General features: G+C 36.8%; 1 protein-coding gene across 1 annotated transcript; it reads left to right on the forward strand.

Moving 5' to 3' along the window:
• Positions 1-14,098: 14,098 nt before the first annotated feature.
• On the forward strand, positions 14,099-15,350 carry LOC131062832 (probable carboxylesterase 15). The gene has a single exon (XM_057996575.2). The coding sequence runs from the start codon at positions 14,200-14,202 to the stop codon at positions 15,154-15,156; it is 957 nt and encodes a 318-aa protein (XP_057852558.2). The 5' UTR covers positions 14,099-14,199; the 3' UTR covers positions 15,157-15,350.
• The last annotated feature ends 8,419 nt before the right edge of the window (positions 15,351-23,769 follow it).

Below are 23,769 nucleotides of genomic sequence, written 5' to 3' on the forward strand. Positions count from 1 at the left end.
CCCCATTGCCTCCACCATCATCATCATCCCCACCCCCATCTCCCTCTAATGGCTCTCCCAGATCCGTCAAGCGTGGGAAGGGATGCTCTGCCCAGTATGCTGTGTACTCAGCATACATGTCGATGTCCTCGATCTCTAGCCACATGTCCCAGGGTAGGGGTATCATCTCTACCAGCTATGTCACTGCCTGATCATATGATAGTAAGGGCCCAAACTGTGCCTGATCTCTAACTGTCCGTGCATACAAGCCTGAGCCCCAGGGCATCCTCTGAATCCGGCCAAACTGTCGGCCAATCCTGTCCACCAGCTGCCTCTCTAGCACATAGGGCGTCCGCCCAATCAGGTACCTGCTTTGGAAAGTGTAAGGAAGCTCAACTGTATCATCCTCCCACTGCTCGCAGCCCAGATATGGTCTCCATATGACCATGTCGATATCATCTATCACTCGCCGCCAATGCTCTAGCCTGCCAATCCTTGGCTGTGATGTGATCATATCATATAGGTGCACAAAGCTGCATCCATATCCCCTGCCCCTGAAGTGTATCAGTCGGGTAACCGGCAGATGCTCATAAGCCCATACCTGCAGCAATGTCACTCCGCAGCCCAAACCCACAGATCCATGATACACAAACTGATGCAGCTCGTAGTAGAGGTGTGCCAGCACGCACGGTCCCCAAGCATATCTGGTGTGCTGTGTCACCAGTGTCTCCAGTGCTCCTCCCCAACCCACAGCCAACCCCCGTGTCACCCTATCTGGACACAGGAACCCACTGATCGCTCCTCCTACCACTGCTAGTAATTCTAATCCTGTGGCTATCATGGTATCCCATGCCATGTGTCCTACCCTCATCTCCAGTCCTGGGTCCTAAAATACTCGTCTCAGGGCCTCCCTATCTCCGTCTCGATCGTATGGGATCAGCACCCCATCGATCGGTATCCGTAGTATCCTATATACATCCTCCAGGGTGACTGTCATCTCACCCATCAGCAAATGGAACGTGCACGTCTTAGAGTGCCATCTCTCAGCTAATGCAGTCAGCAAACCCATGTTCGCCCGAAACTCGGGCACATACAGAACATGTCTCAGTCCCATCTCCTCAATAGCAGCTCGCTCCTCGGCTGTCAGCTCAGGTCGCAACCTCTAAGTAGACGGGAATCTCTCCCGTGACTCCAACATCGACAAATACTCCTGCAGTCAAGCAAATCACTCATGTCAGTCATAGTGGCATTCATTGTTCATCACAAAATGCTACTTTTTATCCAAATGCATAGGGCATTCTATCCTAGTGACACTCACTGTTCATCACAAAGTGTTGTTATCTATCCTAGTGACACTCCCTGTTCATCACAAAGTGTTGCTATTTATCCTAGTGGTACTCCCTGTTCATCACAAAGTACTACGTGTGTGACACTCACTGTTCATCACAAAGTGTTACTCACCTTTGCACTCCCTGTTCATCACAAAGTGCTGCTCATATTTTAGTACTCCCTGTTCATCACAAAGTACTCTATCTTGGTACTCACTGTTCATCACAAAGTGCCTTGATCTATCCTAGTCTTCCCTAGAGGACCTGCTTGAGTGTATCCTCTCAGCAACTTATCCAATCGACAGTGTATGTTCATCACAGAACTGTCGATTTGACCTAGAAGACAAAACTAAACACAAACGTGCTTACCTGACATAAACGCGCTTTCAGACTGCACAGATGTGCCTGAAAAACACAGATGTGCCTGATTGACACAGACGTGCCTTCTTGGCACAGACGCGACTGACCATCACAAACGCGGTCGCATTTGACATAGATGCTGGTTCAAACGCAGACGCGCCTGGCACAAACATAGACGCGCCTGGCGAGCACAGACGCGCCTGGCACCAACGCAGACGCGCTTGGACATTTTTGGACACTTTTTGGACCCTAGTCTAAGCGCATTTATTACCCTATCTAGCATGCATTAATGACAAAATTAAATTCGTCAAAGTACGAGGAGGTTTGGTGGTACTTACCGGCTCTCCTGCCTCTGCTGGTCTCTGAAATCGGCGAACGCGGTCGAATTTGTGAGTGAAGGCCATCGCTGCTGACTGCTGCTGCTCTATTTTCGCTCTGCAATCTACTCTCGTGGATGTGTAGATGACAATGAGGATGTATTTTCCCCCGTGGTCTATCTTATAGCCTATCCTAGCCCTCGCCTTCGTTTCCCAAGTCAGTCTTCATTATCTCGTGACTTTGTCACTTTATCCGATCAGTCCATTCTAGCCTTTCTTTCTTATCGAGAGATTGTCTGCGATCTTTCCAGACATTTTCATCCAATCTCTCGAGGGGGCATATCATTCCCATCCTAGGGCAACTCTATATCAGTTCATCTTATCTTCTTTGAAACAACGTGACAAGCCGCATTGTCTCAAAGAGGGGCAAAATGTAGACACCTAAAATTGTCATGTCTAATTAAATAGATATTTTATTTATTTAATTATCTTTAGCCTAATTCTTCTATTAATTAAATAAATCTTTATTTATTTAATTAATTCATTTATCCTCTTCTAGCATTATTTCTCATTTAAAAAAATACATTTATTTATTTAAATTATCCTTTTCCTAAATTAAATTATCTTATTTATTTAATTGATCCCACTTCTTCTATTAATTAAATAAATCTTTATTTATTTAATTAATTCATTAACCTTTTTCTACCCATGACACATGTCATTCATCTCTTAATTCATACACTACCTACCCCTTTCATTATTTTATTATTTCTTCTACCTACACTCTAATCATAGCCGACCTCCTTTTACACCTCTCAATCTTATCCCTCCATTTCATATTGTGTCTTCTATATAAGGAGATGCTTCCTTCATTATCAAAACCCTAATGAGCTAATGACCTAATTACTTGATCACTTGACTACACTACGATCCTACTTGCAACCACATTCCGTTCTTTGTTGAGCTCTTGTGCACATAAAATCTGAGAGCAAATATATCAAGCAAGATCAATGGAGATAGGAAGAATGGAGATCCAAACCCTATTGGACATGTGATGGTATAATCTTTGTGATTTTGTTTTATTTACATTGTCTTAGGTAATCTTCATATGTTATGGTGGATCGTTGTTGATTGTTAGGCTAGAGTTTTGTGGTTGAATTCATTTAGCCTTTCAATATTGTTATTATTGTTATCCATTTTCACCATATACACTATCAACACGTGGAAGCCTTCCACCAAATGCCCATGTATCTTATTGAAGTGGATCGTCAAGTCTTTGTCTTCGTGCAAGTGCTCTATCCAAAGTTTTAAGGTTTATGTTAAAATCAACACAAGTTTGTCTCATTTGATGAGCCTTCCTCAATTGATGGCTTACTAAGGAGGTTGTAATCACTCTTCCAGAGGCTCTCTTATCTCTTTCTTTGGTATTCTTTCTAATAGAATTGAGAGCATCAAATAGATTTTTTGCAATAATAGAATTTCTCTCCATCTTCTTGTTCATACGAATCTTCAATTTGTTTAGCAATGGTCTCATCTTTATCATCTTTAGCAATTGAAAAAAGAGTTGGCATTGCTCGGTCAATGTCTTATTGCTAAAATTTTGGTTGAAAAGTTTTGTAGCCCACAACCGAACGGTTCTTGTTGACCTCTTGCCTTCAAGATTCGCAATAATATTCTCATCGATTTCAAATAACCATTTTGGGGTTCTTGAAGGTCTTGGATTTGGAATTTGTCTTTCATCCATGAGAGGGTCTTCATTTCTAAAGTAATTAGGTGTTACATATGGTTCACTTGGTTGAGCAATTCCACCTTCAACATTAAAGGTTTCCATATTTTCACCTCCTATGTCAAAATTTTCTACATGTTGAGCATTTTCATTATCACTTTCAACATTTTCAAAATTTTCAATAAATTGTGGCACATTTTCAAATTCAATTTCCTCTTCAGTTGAAGTAACATTAGCAATATTTAACATACCTTGTCTTCCCCTCCTATGATATTCTCTATCTCTTTCTCTATACACTTCAATTTGGTCATTTGAAAGTTTTCTTTTGCGTTTAGACTTCCAACGACTACTACTCCCCATTTCTCTCCACACATGCTCCTTCATGATTGAAAATGTAAGTTTTCACTTGAAGAATCTCCCAAAAGCACAAATTTGTCTCTAGCTGTCTAAAAAACCATGATCCTCGACAGAAAATAGAATATGCAGACTGTGGACCGTTGGAATCTACATAATGGCCCACAAACCCTTTTTTTCTGGGTTTTTTGTACAAAAATCAGATATCGGATAAAATCGGATATTGGATTTTATCAGATATCCAGTTTTAATACAAAAATTTGTGGTCCCCAAAAAAATTCCCGTTGCTGCCATTTATTTAGTAATCTGCCACATTGTAGAAATCCGATATTCGATTAAATCGAATATCGGATTTTATTAGTCATATTTTAGAGAGAGAGAGAGAGAGAGAGAGAGAGAGAGAGAGAGAGAGAGAGAGAGAGAGGACCCCTTATGACCCCTATGGACACCCTATGACCCCTAACGACACCAGAGGACCCCTTAAGACACCAAATCATGTTGTTAGGGGTCATATTGTGTCCTACAACCCTGTAAGACACAATATGACCCCTAACAACATGATTTGGTGTCTTAAGGGGTCCTATGGTGTCGTTATGGGTCATATGGTGTCCATAGGGGTCATATGGTGTCTTGGGACACCATAGGACCCCTTAGGACACAATATGATCCCTTAGGACACAATATGACCCAAAGCGACCCAATATGGTGTCATTAGGGGTCATATAGTGTCCTAAGAGGTCATAAGGGTTGATGGGACACTATATGACCCCTTAAGACACCCTATGACCCCTAACGACACCATAGGACCCCTTAAGACGCCAAACCATGTCATTAGGGGTCATATTGTGTCCTACGACCCTGTAAGACATAATATGACCCCTAACGACATGATTTGGTGTCTTAAGGGGTCCTATGGTGTTGTTAGGGGTCATACGGTGTCCATAGGGGTCATATGGTGTCTTGGGATACCATAGGACCCCTTATGACACAATATGACCCCTTTTCCCTACAATATGATCCAAAGCGACCCAATATGGTGTCATTAGGGGTCATATGGTGTCCTAAGAGGTCATAAGGGTTCATGGGACACCATATGACCCCTATGGACACCATACAACCCCTAACGACACCATAGGACCCCTTAAGACACTAAATCATGTCGTTAGGGGTCATATTGTGTCCTACGACCCCGTAAGACATAATATGACCCCTAACGACATGATTTGGTGTCTTAAGGGGTCCTATGGTGTCGTTAGGGGTCATACGGTGTCCATAGGGGTCATATGGTGTCTTGGGACACCATAGGACCCCTTTATGACACAATATGACCCCTTTTCCCTACAATATGACCCAAAGTGACCCAATATGGTGTCATTAGGGGTCATATGGTGTCCTAATAGGTCATAAGGGTTCATGGGACACCATATGACCCCTATGGACACCATACGATCCCTAACGACAAAATAGGACCCCTTAAGACACTAAATCATGTCGTTAGGGGTCATATTGTGTCCTACAAACCCGTAAGACACAATATGACCCCTAACGACATGATTTGGTGTCTTAAGGGGTCCTATGGTGTCGTTAGGGGTCATACGGTGTCCATAGGGGTCATATGGTGTCTTGGGACACCGTAGGACCCCTTATGACACAATATGACCCCTTTTCCCTACAATATGACCCAAAGCGACCCAATATGGTGTCATTAGGGGTCATATGGTGTCCTAAGAGGTCATAAGGGTTCATCAGACACCATATGACCCCTTTGGAACCATAGGACCCCTAACGATACCATAGGAACCCTTAAGACACTAAATCATGTCGTTAGGGGTCATATTATGTCCTACAACCCTGTAAGACATAATATGACCCCTAACGACATGATTTGGTGTCTTAAGGGGTCCTATGGTGTCATTAGGGGTCATATGGTGTCTTGGGACACCATAGGACCCCTTAGGACACAATATGACCCAAAGCAACCCAATATGGTGTCATTAGGGGTCATATGGTGTCCTAAGAGGTCATAAGGGTTCATGGGACACCATATGACCCCTTAAGACACCATATGACCCCTAACGACATGCTTTGGTGTCTTAAGGGGTCCTATGGTGTCCCAAGACATCATATGACCCCTAACAACACCATAAGACCCCTTAAGACACCAAATTGTGTCGTTAGGGGTCATATTCTCTCTCTCTCTCTCTCTCTCTAAAATATGACTAATAAAATCTGATATCTGATTTAATCGGATATTGGATTTCTGCCATGTGGCAGTTTACCAAATAAATGACAACAACGGGAAATTGTTTGGGGACCACAAATTTTTGTACTAAAATCGGATATTGGATAAAATCCGATATCCGATTTTTGTACTAAAATCCGATATTGGATAAAATCCGATATCCGATTTTTGTAATCAAATTTTCAAATTTCAAATTTCGGCTCGGGAATGCTTTGGTATTTGGCTTGGAAGTGACAAGCCTGGAAAGTCAACTGAAAAAACATGTTTTTCAGTATTCCTTGATTTTCCAGACTTTACACTGGTGGCTGACGAATTTTTTTGTAACCAAAATTGATAAAATGAAAAGGGTTTTTTAAAGACATTCCCAGCTTTCCAACAATATAAGGCTTGTCTTATTTCGACTTTAATAAATAATTATTATTTATTTTCTAATTGAATTATGACAATTGTCCTGATTGATATATTGATTGAAAAACACTCATAACTTTCAAACGGTATAACATTTTTTGAAACCGAAACATGTGTCACATCCTATGCTTCATCTACTATAGGGAAAAAAAAAATTAAATTAAATTTCATTAGGTTTTGACCAAGTTAAGGTGGTCAGACGTAGGAGTTTCTGAATTTCTGAAAAGCAGTAGTAAAAAATTCATAAATAATTATTTAATTTATAAAAAATTAAAAAAATATGTGTCACATCCAGGCATGAGTCTTATACTTATATTATAAATATTATAAAAAAATATTAAGATTTGATTGTGATTAGGGTGGTCATACATACGTCTACTTCTTATTTTTTTCCTGAAATTTTAGTACCATTGCATTGAAATTTGAAATTTTCATCAAATAGGATTTTTTTTTTCCAAAAAACAACTAGTAGCTTAGAAACTAAATTCAATTTTCTATATATTCTCTTCTTACATATTTAAAAAATAATGTTCACAACTTATTCAAATTTTCATGTCAAGTTGCATAACTCTGATTTTCTGAAATTTCATTGCTACTTAAGGGCCTGTTTTGGCACACCATGATCCTGCACATACCCAAAAGAACTATACAAAATGGGAAGAGTAATTGTGAGCATCCCTCTCCCACTTCTCGCTAGTAAAAAATCTTTCCATTTACTTGAAGTGTTCCTAATCTTAGTAAATTGAATTAAACCAACTATTTGTGTGCATTAAGATCATATTTAATATATCGATATAGATAGGCAAAATAAATATATTGATTTTCCTTTGCGTAGATGTAACCAAAATTCATGGTTTGAAGGAGAATCTAAGAATTCTTGGTGAAACATAAAAAATACTAGTTCAAGTTGACTAGAATAACAACTCACATTTCTTATTTATGAATATCAACATAATTCACTAGGTATTAAGGAAAGTACCATGCATGTTCAATGCACCATTAAAAATAATAGTACACATGTATGGCTATGATTGCAAGAATATCTAAAAATATGGAATAAGTTAAGGGCATTAACAATGTTAATTTATACCAAAAGGAAATGTTTGTTATAGAGTGTTATGATTGGGACATATTCAAAAGTTAGTACATGTATTGTCATTTAATTGTGTTTTCACTTTGGTGGGAATGCCTTAAGGACATGCATCATTCTCTTGTATTAAGCTTGGTTCATGACTAGATTCCTATTAATACACATTTGCATCATTTTCCATATATTCAACATTTGCTCATCATTTTTGCCCCTTTATTAACATTTAATTTCATATATTCTCTCCCTTGCTCAAATTTATCATTCTACCCTAAATGTCATCTTTTAGTAAAAAAACAAAGATAATTTCATATTTCATAAAGAAACTTAGTTTCTTTACAATCAAATCATCCCACTCTCTAAATATTCGTAACACCACAAATATATAGCTCAATTCAAAAGAAAAACAATTGTACATTTTCAATGATTTTAAACTTGATTCACTATTTTGAGGCCAAACTGATAAGCATGTAGGTCATGCATGATAGATTGAATGTTTTTATTCTAGTTTCAATTCTTCCTTTCCAATCTTCTAGAAAATATTGTTAAGCTAATTCTTACACAATATTAATATAAATTTGATATCAACTATTACAAATAATTTAGATATAGTTGTATTACTTGACCGGTTGTTTGAGTTCACTTTGATGGTGAGACCACAAGATATTGAAATCCACTAATGTTAATTGTAATATCTTTTTGCTCCATTCACTTGGCACCATAAATGAAAGAATTGTCAAAATAATTAAGGTTTGATACTTTAATTGAATTATCTTTCTATTTTCGAAAAGGTTATTAGGGCTATTAACACACAATATGAACTCGAATAAACATATAATAATAAAAGTAGAGTTTGTATCTTTTCCTATGAGAGAACATGGGTTGTCTTTTAATTCATAGCTCTTTTTTAATGTTGTTTTAAATATCTGTACAGGTAAATTCTTTAGCCTGTCATGATATTCTCTCTTAGAAAATAAATCTTAGAGGCTAGATACAAAACCTAACACGGGTCTTATTTTTCATTTAGATTATTTGCAGGACAAACAAATTACCCTTTGTGATCATAAAAGTTGTGAAATGCATCTGTTTACGAAAAAAACATCTCCAAAAACAAAAAAACTCTGTCTATATTTGTCTGTTGCTACACTTGAAAAATAATATGAAGTCTGTAATAAAAAATTAACACACGCTTAAAGACATAGGGTATCCATTTAGACAAAAAAGAAGAAATCCTAATAAAATTGTTTTGAAATTAACAATGTCATTTTCTCTCCATACAAAATGCCTTTTCACTCCAATTATCTAGTAGTATGACAACAAATAACATAAATTTAATTAACAAACAAAATATATTATATGCATGGCTAATAATTTTTTTAGTGTAGGAGGAGATAATAAGGTAAAATGGGTATAGACATACTTGTATCTATAATTCAAAATTGTTTTTATTTTTCTTCAAAATGCCTATCGATTCCAAGAGGATGTTGGGGAAGGTTGCAGAGACTGGCCTTAGACCTGCCAATTTTATTTCCTAAAACCATTTTGTGCATTCCATGAGGCCATATTTCTTTCAGCTTTTTTTTGTCGAACAGTTCACGTGCCTGGTCTACTATGCTTTCACTTTTTGCATACAGGCCAACCAGAGAAGTGGCAACTGCAACATCTGACAAAATTTACCGAATTTATTTTAATTAAAAATCCAACTCAAACACGCGGTAGAAGTTTAGAGGGTGTTGTAAACTGTCCTCAAGAAACAGTGAAATTGAATTTGAAATTCATCATGCGAGGGAACTGTTGACGCTGACTGCGATAGTGAGCGTTTAGAGAACGGAAATGGGTTCAGGAACGGAATAGGTTCAACGGGCCCCACATCACCACCTAAGCAGTCAAAGCTGGGTAGGCGTGCAAAGCAAGGTAGTGGCACTCCAACCTCTAAGCAAAGAGCAAACAGGCCACCGCAGACTCTTCCCTCCACCAAACGCAAACACAGACAGGGGAGAGCAGGCCCAAATTCATCATCTTCGTCTACTTCATCGTTTTTTAATTTAGAGACTCTTTATATAAATTTAAATAAGAACTATTTTATGTTTTGTAGTATGTATTTTTAAAATTATTTTGTAGAAACATCAAAAGTAAAATGACTCGCAATCGAAAAAAATGAATTTTGGCATAGAGAAGAGGCGGAAGAAGTAAAGAGTGATGTAGGTAAGAAAACCAAGAAAGAAAACAAGTGGATTCAAAGTAATCTAAATGATCCCCCTTTGTAGCCACAAGAGCAGACAAAATCCCTTTTTGATGATAGGGTTTTGGTGAAAAAATTCATTCCAAATTTGAAAGAAGTCGTATCAACAAAGGCATAAAAAAGATTGGAGGAAGCATAACAGAAATCCTATATTCACTAAAATTTTGGTCTCCCCAAAAATGGATGGATAGTGTTTTCTCCAACCGTCGATCATAGCAACAAAGGAAACCTTTCAGCGGTAAGGTACTAAGGTGATAGTAATAAACACAAAGGAATTGCAATCAACCATAAATCAACTCAAAGAAAAGGCATGTTTTACCAAATGGATGGGTACATGGACAACTAGGGTAAAATTCACAAGTGGTGGATAGAGAAAGGGGGATTAGAGGTAACTATCAAATCTCTTCCCAATGGTTTTTTTTTTAGTTGAATGTATAATGAAGGAAAGGAAAAATAAAACCCTAAATCATGGGTTGTTAATGATGGATGCATTTGGGCTCGACACAACCAAATTGGGTGCTCAATCGTGTTCCCCTAAAACACGAAATTAACAAAACTCTATATGGGTCAAGACTATATAATTTTCCATTAAAGTATTGGAGTGAGAAATCACTAAAATAGATTGGGGAAGCCTTAGGTTCCTTTATCAAAGTAGAGGAGAGGAGTCTAAATTAAACCCTATGGGATGTTTGAAGATAATTAAAGAAACATGCATCTGGAAGTAGAGGTTAAATTAGACACATCCCCATCCATAGACAGAAAAAAAAAGAGGCTAATAGAGGATAGATTGAAATGAAAGAGATGTGGAGCAGAAGAGGAGAAAGGGCTATGTGGAGGGGAGAAAACCCTAACTAAAGAAACAAGAGTGCTAGTAATATTGAGTGGGAATTCAAAAGAAGCTTTAGAGATAGAGCCATTTTTTCTCACTGTAATAGTGGAGGATATATATAATCATAAAATTAATGAAAATTCATCAAAGTTGGATGCATGATGTAAACTATTTGACATCACAAAAAACATAGATTTGAAACACAAGAGATTTTCTCACAAGAGGCACATGGAAAGGATATAGAAGAAAAAAAAAGAAAAAGTCATAGTTGGTGGAAGAAGGGTAAATAGAAGACAGGGAGGAGAGTATAATCTACACACTAGGAGACAATAAAGAGCAAGGTGAAAATACTCTTGCTAATAATGGGAAACTAGGAAAAAATAAACAAGAAACAAAAAAATTAATCCTCGACTATAAAATAGGGAAAGAAAAAAGGAAGAAAAATAACTCAAGAAAAGCAAAGTTAGGAGGGAGGCAATAAAGGAAATTTGAAAATAGCTAAAATGATGAGATTAAAGAAGGGAATAAACCTTCTCAAAGAGCCAAAAAGATCACTCCATGAAATGCTAGGTGCTTAAATTACCCTAACAAAAAGCACTTGGTAAAGTGCCAAATAGAAATATTGAGGGTTGATATTTTAATGATCCAAGAAACTAAATTGACATGGAAAGAGATGGAGCTAATGAAGATGAAAGTGAAATACTAGAATATAGAAATGGTACCTATAGAAGTAGCCTCAAGAGGCATCACAATATTTTGGAAACCTTAGAATGTGTTATTAGAGAAGCTAGTAAACAACCAAAACTAGTCAAGATCTAAGGTAAGAAACTTCTCTAACAATCTTCAATTTTTTTTAATAATTTGTCAAGGTAAAATAGTCAAGATCTAAGGGAAGAAAGTTACATCAATCTTCAAGCAAGCATGTGTGGTTGATTAGATCATTCATGTTCATGTGTTTGTCAAGTTATTCCATTCAACATTCATGATAACATCTAAAAATAATTGCATCATCAAGAGATCCTATCAACCATTGTAGATCTAAGGTACATCTTTCAGCATTTACTTCAATATTTACATGTTCTATTTCAATTCAATTCAAGGTTAATTCCAAAATTGGGATTTAATCCAAGGCAAACCCCTATCCACAACCCTTTTCTCTCTTTATATGTGTAGGAAATTGATTATGGAGATATAATCAAAGTTTTCAATAGATTAGATGATGATGAATAGGTTCAAATTTTACAAAAGTGAAAAGTGGAAGACTAGGACAACCTACCACCCTAGTCTCAAGAATTAAGCCCTATTGTTGAACAAAAAGAACCAATTTTTGAACACTAAAACCTTTGAACAATCCCTCATATTTCATGGAAAAAAACAAGCTATCTATTGTGTTCATCTTCTATATTTTTGATAAGACAAATTATTAATATGAAATACTCCAATACATATACATTACTACCCCAATGTTTGTACACATAAGAATAATATTTTTTTCACTATGATAACAGTACTTGTTTAACTGAGCATCTTATTCTATAAATGATACACTTATAGTGGTTAGCTATGATATTTTATTTGAAACAAAAAATTATTTATTTCACTTGTTAATGAATGTATTTATGTCATTTTTATATAACATTTATAGGTTCTCTTGTGTTCAAGTCCTGGTCCATTTTTGACAAACATTTGATAATTTTTTATTTACATGTGAATAATCTATTTACAATATATAGTATACATATGTGGCAATATTGGATACTATAAGCACAAATGGGTGTACAACAATTGGACCTTGTACAACTACTGGCCCCTCTCCCCTATTTACATCTATGCCTTGTAGCTCTATGAATAAAATTAAAGTTAGAGTCAAAATTTTAGTGTATGCATGTTCATGAATTACAACTGTGGCATTCACATGTGTGCTCTCTTCATATGAATATCCACTAAGTTTGGATATGTAGGCTTTGTATGCACATAACTGAATTCTCAAACCTTTTTACCTATTCTACAAGGCAACAATCTCATAGTTCTAGACTTCACATGCACTTCAACGTTTAATATCATTTTGAGCTAAATCTATTGAATTTAGGAAAGAAATATTTTCATTTGGTTCTCTAAATGAATCTAGAACTACACATTTATCCTGCAAGGATTTGCATATTTAAGATATATTGTCTTTCATATTTTTACTTAAACCTTTGTGGGGTTGAACTAGGTGAAGGCTGAACATGTTCCCTTGCAACATAACAACAATCCTGTAAAGACGTTTTTGAGTATTGTGTATTTGTATTTTTAAATATCACCAATTTTATATAGCAATAAAATCAAAAGGCAAATCAAGTGTAATAGAAATTTAGTTTGTACATTGTCATGGATCATTTAATGGACAAATGTGAGATCCAAGTTTGTAGGAGTGTTTCAAACCTATAAAATTAAATTTCCTTAATGCATATTATTACAATTCTAAGGAAAGCCTTAAGGTGAACAGAGCTTTATTTTAGATTGCAAGTCTCTAATTCTTGATGTCATATCAAATTTTATTCATCAGTGAACTTAAAAATTGAATATCTTTATTTATTACTTTTATCTTCTTATATTTTGACGTTTACTATTAAAAATATGCATACTCTCAATTATTCTTTAATTAATTAAGTATATTTATATTTGCTTCTATAAATTTGATAAAATTAACTTCGAAAAAGACTTGTTTCACTAATATAAAGTAGATGTGTTGGACATAAAACAAATTTCTTATACATATGTAAAGGAAGAGACAATTGTAACATTCCTCACCTTAAACCCCTTCCTTTATAAAATATCTCAACAATTATAAATGTAATTTTTTTTACATATTAATATTTTATGATGTGAACTCTTCATTATGAAAAAAAAGATTAAGTGAAGATACAAATTTTTATATAAATTGAAATCAACATAATATTTCTTAATATATTAAGATTGAGAATCCTTATTTTAAAATCTATATAAAAATAAACACTCTTTTATAAATGATAATATAGATAATATAGACACTTAATCATGAAAGACACCACACTGTTTATAATTAAAAGAAAAATTAGGTGAAGATCAGCAGTTTTGATGTGATGGCACAACTGCAACAAACAGAACTCTCCTCTGGTGACGATTCCAAACTCAGATTATTCATTGGAAGTATTCGCGAAACCCACGTCCACCTACAACATGATAAGTGGTTGGTAGACGTCTACATCTTTGATACACAAGATCGTCTCTAACACCACATGATCCTCATCCTGCACATGCCAAGCATTTACAGTTGCCTAGTCTTGCGAGAGGAGGAAAGCAGAAATGTCGGAGAAAGGTGAGGCTGAGCTACTCGAGGATTTCGCTAGTCTAATCAAGCTTTACAGTGACGGATCAGTTGAAAGAGGAGACGACTCATCTTTCCCCGTCGCCCTTTCAGAGAACGATAACTTCAATTACAAGCATGTGGAATACAAAGACGTCGTGATGGACGAGGCAACTGGATTGTGGGCGCGCCTCTACTTGCCGCCCGAAACAACGAGCAAAGCGCCCCTAATAATGTACTACCATGGCGGCGGGTTTTGCATCCATAGCCCGACAGCGCCCATCGTACACCGCGCGTGCCAGATGTGGGCGGCCAGGCTCGGCGCACTCTTCGTTTCAGTCAATTACAGGTTGGCTCCTGAGCACCGCCTTCCTTGTGCGTACCAGGATTCCATCGCAGCGCTGCACTGGCTCCAGCTGCAGGCCGTGGTGGCGGAATCAGCAGATCCGTGGTTGGGCTCCCACGCCGACTTTTCTAGGGTTTTTCTGGCGGGCGACAGCGCAGGAGGGAACATTGCGCATCATTTGGGCTTGTGGGCGGCCGGCGCAAAGGCGGAGATCGAAATCAAGGGGCTGATTTTGGTGTATCCGTACTTCGGAGGCGAAGAGCGCACGTCGTCGGAGAAGGAGAACTCGTCAGTTTTCAGTTTGGAGGAGTCGGACGCCCTGTGGAGACTTGCCTTGCCCGTGGGAAGCAACAGAGATCATCCCTTCTCCAACCCCCTTGTAGATGAAGCCGTTGCCTCTGCTCCTGACATTCCACCGATGCTTTTTGTGATTGCAGGGCACGATTTACTGAGAGATCGACAGATGAACTACTGTGAGTTTCTGAAGAAATGTGGGAAACAGATTCGTGTGCATGTGTGTGACGAGGAAGACCATGGCTTCCTTTTCTCCAAAATGGAGGAGCCCAGCTTAGTTGAAGCCCTCCGTTGCATCTCTGATTTCATCAAATGAAAACAGTGCCGTCACAGGACAAGTTTTTGTTCTACATCTTTTTACTAAATGTATGATTTTATTTACCTAGTCGCCGTTTATTATCCCACGATTTCTGTACATAATTTTGCTTTGTCGTTGATATGCTGAGGCTTGACCCTCGTTTGTAATTTGGATTTCATATAAGAGTTAAGTTTGCTTTGAGATTTTAGTTACGCGGTGCGTGATAAGCCTACGTATACGTGTTTTTATGGAAGAATATTTTTATAATTTGCTTTATATGAAATAGGGGAAGAGTACTAATAGATAATATAGTTTCAATAACTGTCATTTTATTGTCATGTTGAACCTCTAAAATATAAAAAAAAATTGTCAATACATAAATATAAAAATACCAGTAAATATTTATTTTAACACCAATACATGTGTCATAAATGAATTAGTAGTTGACAACAAAAAAGTGAAAAAAATAAACAACTACTGGTACATTTCCTATTCAAAACAACTTGCACAAATAATAAACATTTTTTATTTTTTTTAAAACTTAATGTTTACATTTGCCACTTTATGCAAGTGGCTAAAAAGTACAAATGTACTCCAATTACAATTACATATGCACAACTATTGGTGCATTACATGACATAAAAACAATCAACTTTAGACTTTTTAGACACTCAAGCGCACATTCTTTCAAATATCCCTTCACAGCTTCATGCATTAAATGGATCTGCATTTGCAACAATTGGTGTAAGGCTCCACAGTAACCAAGAATTTGCATAAAATCAAATTAAAAAAACCAAGTTTCATTCAAAGCATAGAAGAAAACTGAACAATGTGAAGCAATGGAGGACTGCATATTTAATATGACATGACTGTCTGTTTCCTACAAAAATTCAAATTTGAAAATAGCTAGCTACCACAATCGAATGCATAGCATATTCGAATTATATTATAAGACAGAATTTTCCGTGTCACTTTCATTACAATCCAATTCATGGCATATTCCTGAGCTCTACAAATACCCTCTGCACATTCCTTATTCAAGGGCACACATTCAGGTTGGTGCACACAAAATAACTAAATTGCCTCTGCACATTCCTTATTCAAGGGCGCACATTCAGGTTGGTGCATAGAAAATAACTAAATTCCCTCTGCACATTCCTTATTCAAGGGCGCAGATTCAGGTTGGTGCACACAGAATAACTAAATTCCCTTTGCAGTCAGCGTTAAATGCTATAAATTATTCAATTAAAATTATATTATTTTCAATAAACCAACATTTCTTTCAATATAGTCATTGTAAATAATATTAATAGCCATATTGGATGTCCAATGATGGTTTAGCTCCTTCGTAGCTGCATTATACTTTGTCTATTGATGATTTCTTTGTATGTGGTTTACAGTTTCATTTCAATGCTCTCTTACAGTTTAATGTGCCTATATGGTTATTGTCCATTAATAGTGTGGACTTTACTCCAATTTCTTTGCTTCATTATAGTGTGAACTTGACTCCACTTTCTTGCTTCATTTTGCGATATAGGTTTCATTTTAATGCTATGTTGCAGTTTAATAATGTTGAAATCCTTACAGTATAATAATGCTGAAATCCTCACAGAGAATGGCAAACAAAAAATGATTATCTATTTGTTTTATTAGAAACTCCTTCATTATTTATCGTTTCATTTTATGGGTGCGTTGTTAAATGGTGTCTCTATTTATAATTCCAAACTAATTATAGAAAATGCAAAAAAAATTTATTATTGTTCATAATTATTCGAAACCCCTTCATTATTTATCATTACAATAATGTGTATGGCTGATACTATTACTTATAGTGACTATATACTGGCTATAAGGTTTTTGTTCACACACACACACACACACACACACACACACACACACACACACACACACACACACACATATCTATATGTGTGTGTGTGTGTTATTGTCAACATATAATAAACTTCTCACAGACACATTATGGGCCACTTGGCACGAATTACCGCCAACTACATTGCCCTAAAAACTTTGGGAAATGAAGATTTTTTGAGGCATTTTCATTGTTTGCTCTGCCTTCAGTTTGTTAATATGCTCACTGTAAATAATATTATCAGGCATACACTATATTACTTCCAATAAATTTCATATGAGAAATACAACAACATCATTCAATTATTAGTCATTTGAGAAATGAATCTACATCTTAATACTATATCAACAATATCTAGTTTTTAATCACATCACAGTTACATCTTTCACTCATGCATCTCGTGCTTCTAGTTTTTCTCTTTGTTATATAATGTTTCAAGTTCTGTACCTATGTGTGTGTATATATATACACACAATACCATTTTATTTTGTTGAAAGATGTTCAATGATGTAATTATTCACTATCTAATAGAATATCAACAATATCCAATTTTCAATCACATCACAGTTACATACTTAACTCCTGCATGGTTGTTTCGAGTTCTCTGGCTATATAGTTATTGTCTATATTATCAGGCATACAAAAATAGAGACACAGTACTATTTTATTTTGTTCAAAGATGTTCAATGATGGATTTGTACTCATTGGTACCTACAAAAATTGATTTGTTTTTCATCATTTATCTCAATGGCATTGAGGGTTTCATTTCAATGATCTGTCTTTATATATATATTTATATAGGCACATGCAGTTGCATTTTATGGCTAGTACCTTATCGTTGCAGATTCATTGAACATAATGGTATCAGGTAGAAAGGGAAACAGATGTGTTAGACGTCGAACAGTTAAAGTCACTCATGGGGTGCACTTCCCTGATGAAGATAGTTTTGTCCAAAATGAAGACACATTGACTCTTGTTGTAGATGACCATTCACCTAACAATGCAACTAATATGGAAACTACTATTGTACATGACCATTCTACAACAACTTGTAATCCTATTCCAGAAACATCACAAGTACAGGTGGCCTCAAAGGTTCCCAAACCAAAATGTAGCATATCTGACATGAAAGAAGCAATATCATGCATAGAAGACAAGAACATGTCTCTTAGAGGCACATCAATCAAGTATGGTATCCCCATTGCCTCTTTGAGGACATGGCTGATGGGAGCCACAACCACGGTTGTGAGGGGTTCATGCACCATTTTATCAGCAGAGGAGGAGGGTGAAGTTGTCTAATGGTGCAAAGACATGGCTGAAATTGGTCACGGTCTCTAAATCAGTCAACTTCAATCAACCATTGCCCAAATTACCAAGAACAGGCCTAATCCATTCAAAAATGGGATGTCAGGGAGGTCATGGTGGGCAGGTTTTAGATGAAGGCACCCTGTTCTGACGATGAGAACAACAGAAGGAGTGGACTCTGATAGAGTTATTATGCTTCAACCTTGTATTGTTGCCTCTTTCTGTGAAAACTTGGAGGTAATGTACAACCTCAATCACTATGGTAGCACTCAGATTTGGAATTGTGATGAGACTAGTGTGCAAGTTGGGAGGAATTGTGGAATGAGAGTGATAGACAAATTGGGCTAGAGGTGTGTACCACACCTAATTTCCAGGAGTAGAGAGTGGATTACTATTTTGACATGTGTTAGTGTATGTGGTTTTAGCATTCTTGGATTTTATTTGTTCAAATATAAGAGGCATATCTAAAACTACATTGCAAACTGCGAGTCAGGAGCATGCATGGTAGTCCAAGAACATGCATGGATGACAAAGGAGTTGTTCTTAAATTGGTTGGAATATTTTGTACGTTTAGTCCTTGGTGGAGTTTCACCCTCACGTAGGGCCCTATTGATATTTGATGGTCATGGCGGCCATGTAGCCTTCAAGACAATTGAAGAAGCAAGGCGAATAGGTATAGATTTGGTAACCCTTCCTGCTCATACAAGCCACAAACTGCAGCCACTTGATGTTTCTATATTTTCACATTTCAAGAATTATTTCAAACAACAGAGGAATATATGGATGTCAAAGTACCCACAAATTAAAATTGGAAGGGAAGAGCTGGCAACTCTTGTGAGGAAGGCCTTTACCCAAGCATTGACACCAGCTAATATAATTAGTGGCTTCCGTAGGATAGGGATTTGGCCACTTAACCGATTTGCATTGCAGAATGATATGAGGCCTAGTGAGGCATTTGAGGTTGTAGTTCATATACAATCAACTGTTGAAATAGAACATGATGCCACTTCAAGGGATGAAGAACCAAAGTATATGATAGCGGAAGCTTTCTTGTGGTTGGTTGGTTTTAATGAGGAATACATTCAAGATTTTGTAGAACGCCATAGCGGAACACAAGAAATGGTTGAGGGTACAAGTTTGACACCACAAACTACCGAACCAGGTCTGCCCCCACAAACCAGCTAGCCAAATGAGGGTTTGGAAAGTACATTAGCAGACATGTCTTCGCCAACACAAATTGTCATACCAGACTGGACCCAAGAAGCAGCCAACTGTGATGATGTAACCCTTTCCATGCCAAGTCTTCCAGAAATTGATCCAACATATGTGATACATTACTTCACCAATACAGTCAACTGGGAGCAACAAGATGGCATTGATTGTGAAGACAAAATTCACATATGTGAAGACGAACCTGAGTTTGTGTCATGTACACAAGAGGATGGGTAGCAAGTGCCACGACAAATCACTATATTCTTAAGACTTCCAGTGCAGAGAATGAATCAATCTTCATGTGGATATAGGAAAGGGGTGTTATGTCTTAGTAGCCAATCACAAATCTTGACATCTAATGAGTAAATTCAAAGGAGAAAAGATATAGAGGCTGAAAGGAAAAGAGACGAGGAATTGGCAGAATAAAAGAAAGAATGGATGAGACAAAGGAAGGCACAACGTGAAGCAAAAGTGATAGAAAAGGAGGCTATAAGGGTGGAAAAATAGGCCAAAAAATTATAGGATTCCCAAGAGAAGTTCATTCAAAGACAAGAGAAAGCAAAGAAAGATGCAGAAGCAAAGCTTGAGAAGCCGAGGATGAAAGCTAAAAAGGCAGCAAAGCATGCAAAGAGGACGAAAGATGTGGCCACAGTCGCAGAACCTCTGCCCATCTGACACCCAATTCTCATGGAAATGATGAACCTCTTGTCCCCAACCTTTGTAGCTATTAATACTATGCAAGTTGGGACTACACCTGGATCCTCAGACACCATGCAACTTACTTCAAGCGTCAACTAGGCATTGCTTGCTCAAATAGAAAGTTGTTTACAAACCCCTCCCAGCCAAGAAAACACCATTGCTGGGCTAGACCCTTGTAGGCCATAGTCTATTGGGGTTGGATTTGTGAGACCTCCATTTAATACCCATATGGAGAATTGATCGAGTTTGTGATCAATTATATTTTGTGAGCCCTCCAAAGAGTAGATTTTGAGTTTCGATATAACTGTGATGTCATTATAGAATGGCATACTGCCATATTTTGTAATGTTTTCATAACTAGGTTGTTTTCAGATATCTCAGATGAATATTCCAATGAATTGATGGTGTTGTTATAAATCTCATATGTTGTTTTTTCTGATGTGACATTTCTCATATATCAGTTGAACTAAACTCATATATTTCTCACTATCAAAAGAGGCCACATAAGTGTTCAAATTGCTCACTATCAAAAAGGCCATATCAGTGGCATTGAATTATTCAGATGCCACTGATATGTCCTCTTCTAATAGTGAGAAATTCAAAGTGTTCAAATTATAGTCATCATATATAAATTGCAGTGTCTAATATGTCTACTGGGTCATTGCATCGAACTGATAAAAGGAAGTGTCATATTTGTAAAAGGGCACCAGACAAAGAACTATTTTCTAGTGCCTTACAAGATATTTGGTTAGCTGCCAAGTTTTCCTTGTTGGCAGTATCTACCAAATATCTTTTAAGGCACTATAAAACAATTCTTTGTCTGTTTTATTTTACAAATGGGGCACTTCCTTTTGATCATACTGTAAAGCGGAAAAATCGAACCCTAGTCGTTCTCCCCTCCCCAACTCCAAGGAGAGAGAAGGGAGAGTCACTAGGGTTGATGGTTTTCACTTAGGAGAGACTTTACATTCAAAAGAGGGGTTGAAACCCACAAGATCCAATCCCATGCAATGCAAGATTGGATTCTATATGAGTTTCAAGGGTTAAGACATCAAGGATACCCTCTTTTGTAAAGAAATGTGTAGATAGGATGATTGAACTAGGGATGCATGTAAAGTAGGAAAGATTCACTTATAAACAGAGATAGGGATATGATATGAAGCTGCGGACCTGGAATTAGCAGTAGAATGTCGAGACGGTGCTGTTCTGCAAATTTGAGCGAAAGTTGACGGGACGATGGCACCCGGCGTGCACACGGTCCTCCGAAAAATCTGCGAAACGAAGGGGGATCTGTTCGTCTCTGCACAAGGATTCTAGATCTTCAATTACAGCCGTGTACCTGCAACCTACACACAAAAAAGAGAGGACGATTGGGGGGTTAGGGATGAGGGGTTTGCCTTTAGGTCAAACCCCGGTTTTGGAATTAACCAAGAAATGAGAATGTTGTAAATGTAAATGTTTGTAATGTAAAACAAGTACTAGTACCTTGTTGTAAGAATGTTTGTATTCTTACATGCGAAGGTGTAATGTGTTGTATGTGATCTCCTCTTCAATGGTTGAATCCTTGTCTTGAATGCAACACTTAGCCTTGAATGGAGACTTAGAATGATCGATTGCTTGAAGGAATGCTTGAATGCTTGAATGTTTGAATGCTTGAATATCATTTCCGCCTTGCTCACATATATCCTCCTCCTTTTGAGAGGGGAAATGTAGTTTATATACTTGCCAATTAGGGTTAAAAGACTGATTTTCCCGACCTTAGGCCGACCAGGAAATGTTATTTTCCAATTTGCAAACATAAAGACCCGAGACCCAAAAGAGACCGGGCCCAAAAATAGGGCCAAGGACCAGGGCGCTGGGCGCCATGGTCCTGGGGGACCAGGGCGCTGGGCGCCCTAGTCCTGAAGGACCAGGGCGCTAGGCGCCATGGTCCCACCTCCAGGGACAGCGGGGTGCAAGGAGGATCAGGCCAGGGTGCTGAGAAATGCAGTTTTTGATGTCATGAACAAGTTTCGGGGTCTCCATTCAGGTTCCGTGTTGCATCGCCATCGTGAAGACCCAAATGCAGTCGAAATTGCAAGTGTCACAATTTTAGGACGCTACACATACATACATACATACATACATACATACATACATACATACATACATACATACATACATACATACATACATACATACATACATACATACATACATACATATATATATATATATATATATATATATATATAACATGAACATAACAACATAGGCATATAAATGTTGAAATTGAAACAAATTAAAGTCCCAAAAAGAGATGATTGAAACATAAACAAATCATAAATTCCATTGTCTAATAGATCATTTCCAAAGTAAAGTCCCACAAAGAGAAGATTGAAAGATAAACAATTCAAAAAATGCATTTTCTACTATATTTTTTTCTAATGTGAACTAAGTGTGTTTCTTGCAGCCATATGAACTAAGTGAGGAATTTAAACGAATTTAAACATAAACAAACCAGAAATTGCATTGTCTACTAGATCATTGCCAAAGTAAAGTCCCACAAAGGGAAGATTGAAAGACAAACAATTCAAAAAATGCATTTTCTACTAGATTTTTTTTCTATGTGAACTAAGTGTGTTTCTTGCAATCATATGAACTAAGTGAGGAATTTAAACAAATTGAAACATAAACAATTTATAAATTGAAACATAAACAATTTATAAATTGAAACATAAACAATTCACAAATTGAAACATAAACAAATCACAAATTGCATTGTCTGCTAGATCATTGCCTAAGTAAAGTCATATTGACTTTACCTGAGAGGAAGACTTGTTGTCCTCGACATAGTGACTCCTTATCGTGTTTGTAATTGTCTGCCATAAAAATCACAACAAAATGAAAAACAAACTAAAGTGTGTTAAGAAACACATTTAATAAGAAATGCATAACTTCCTAAGATATCTACACAAACTAATATAAAATGTAAGCATTAAAGGCATAATCTCCAAAGAATTGAAGTGTGTCAATAAACACATTTACATTGATATGATGATCTTCCACAAGTATGGTTCTTCTCTCGATGCTCTAGCATGGCTGCAAAAAATAGTAATAATCGAGGGTAGCGTAACGTTGTCACAACAATTCATCCATACATTATTGAATGCATAACAACTTTCTAACTATCTTTAACATTTGACAACATGCATACAATCCTTAAACATTCATACATACATATTCAAATGCATAAGTGCATACATATACATATCCACCTACATATATATGCACATGTACATAGAATTGCACATATGCACATATACATACATATGCATATATGCATATGTATAACATACATACATATTGCAAACAAATAGTTACATAAGGAATGTGCAAAGGGAATTTGCAGAACTCAAAAATACGCACTGAATTGGATTGTAATGAAAGTGACATGGAAAATTTTGTCTTATAATATAATTCAAATGTGCAATGCATTCGATTGTGGTATCTAGCTATTTTCAAATTTGAATTTTTGTGGGAAACAGTCGGTCATGTCATATTAA

The sequence above is a fragment of the Cryptomeria japonica genome, chromosome 10 (assembly GCF_030272615.1).
Source record: "Cryptomeria japonica chromosome 10, Sugi_1.0, whole genome shotgun sequence".
Lineage (NCBI taxonomy): Eukaryota > Viridiplantae > Streptophyta > Pinopsida > Cupressales > Cupressaceae > Cryptomeria > Cryptomeria japonica.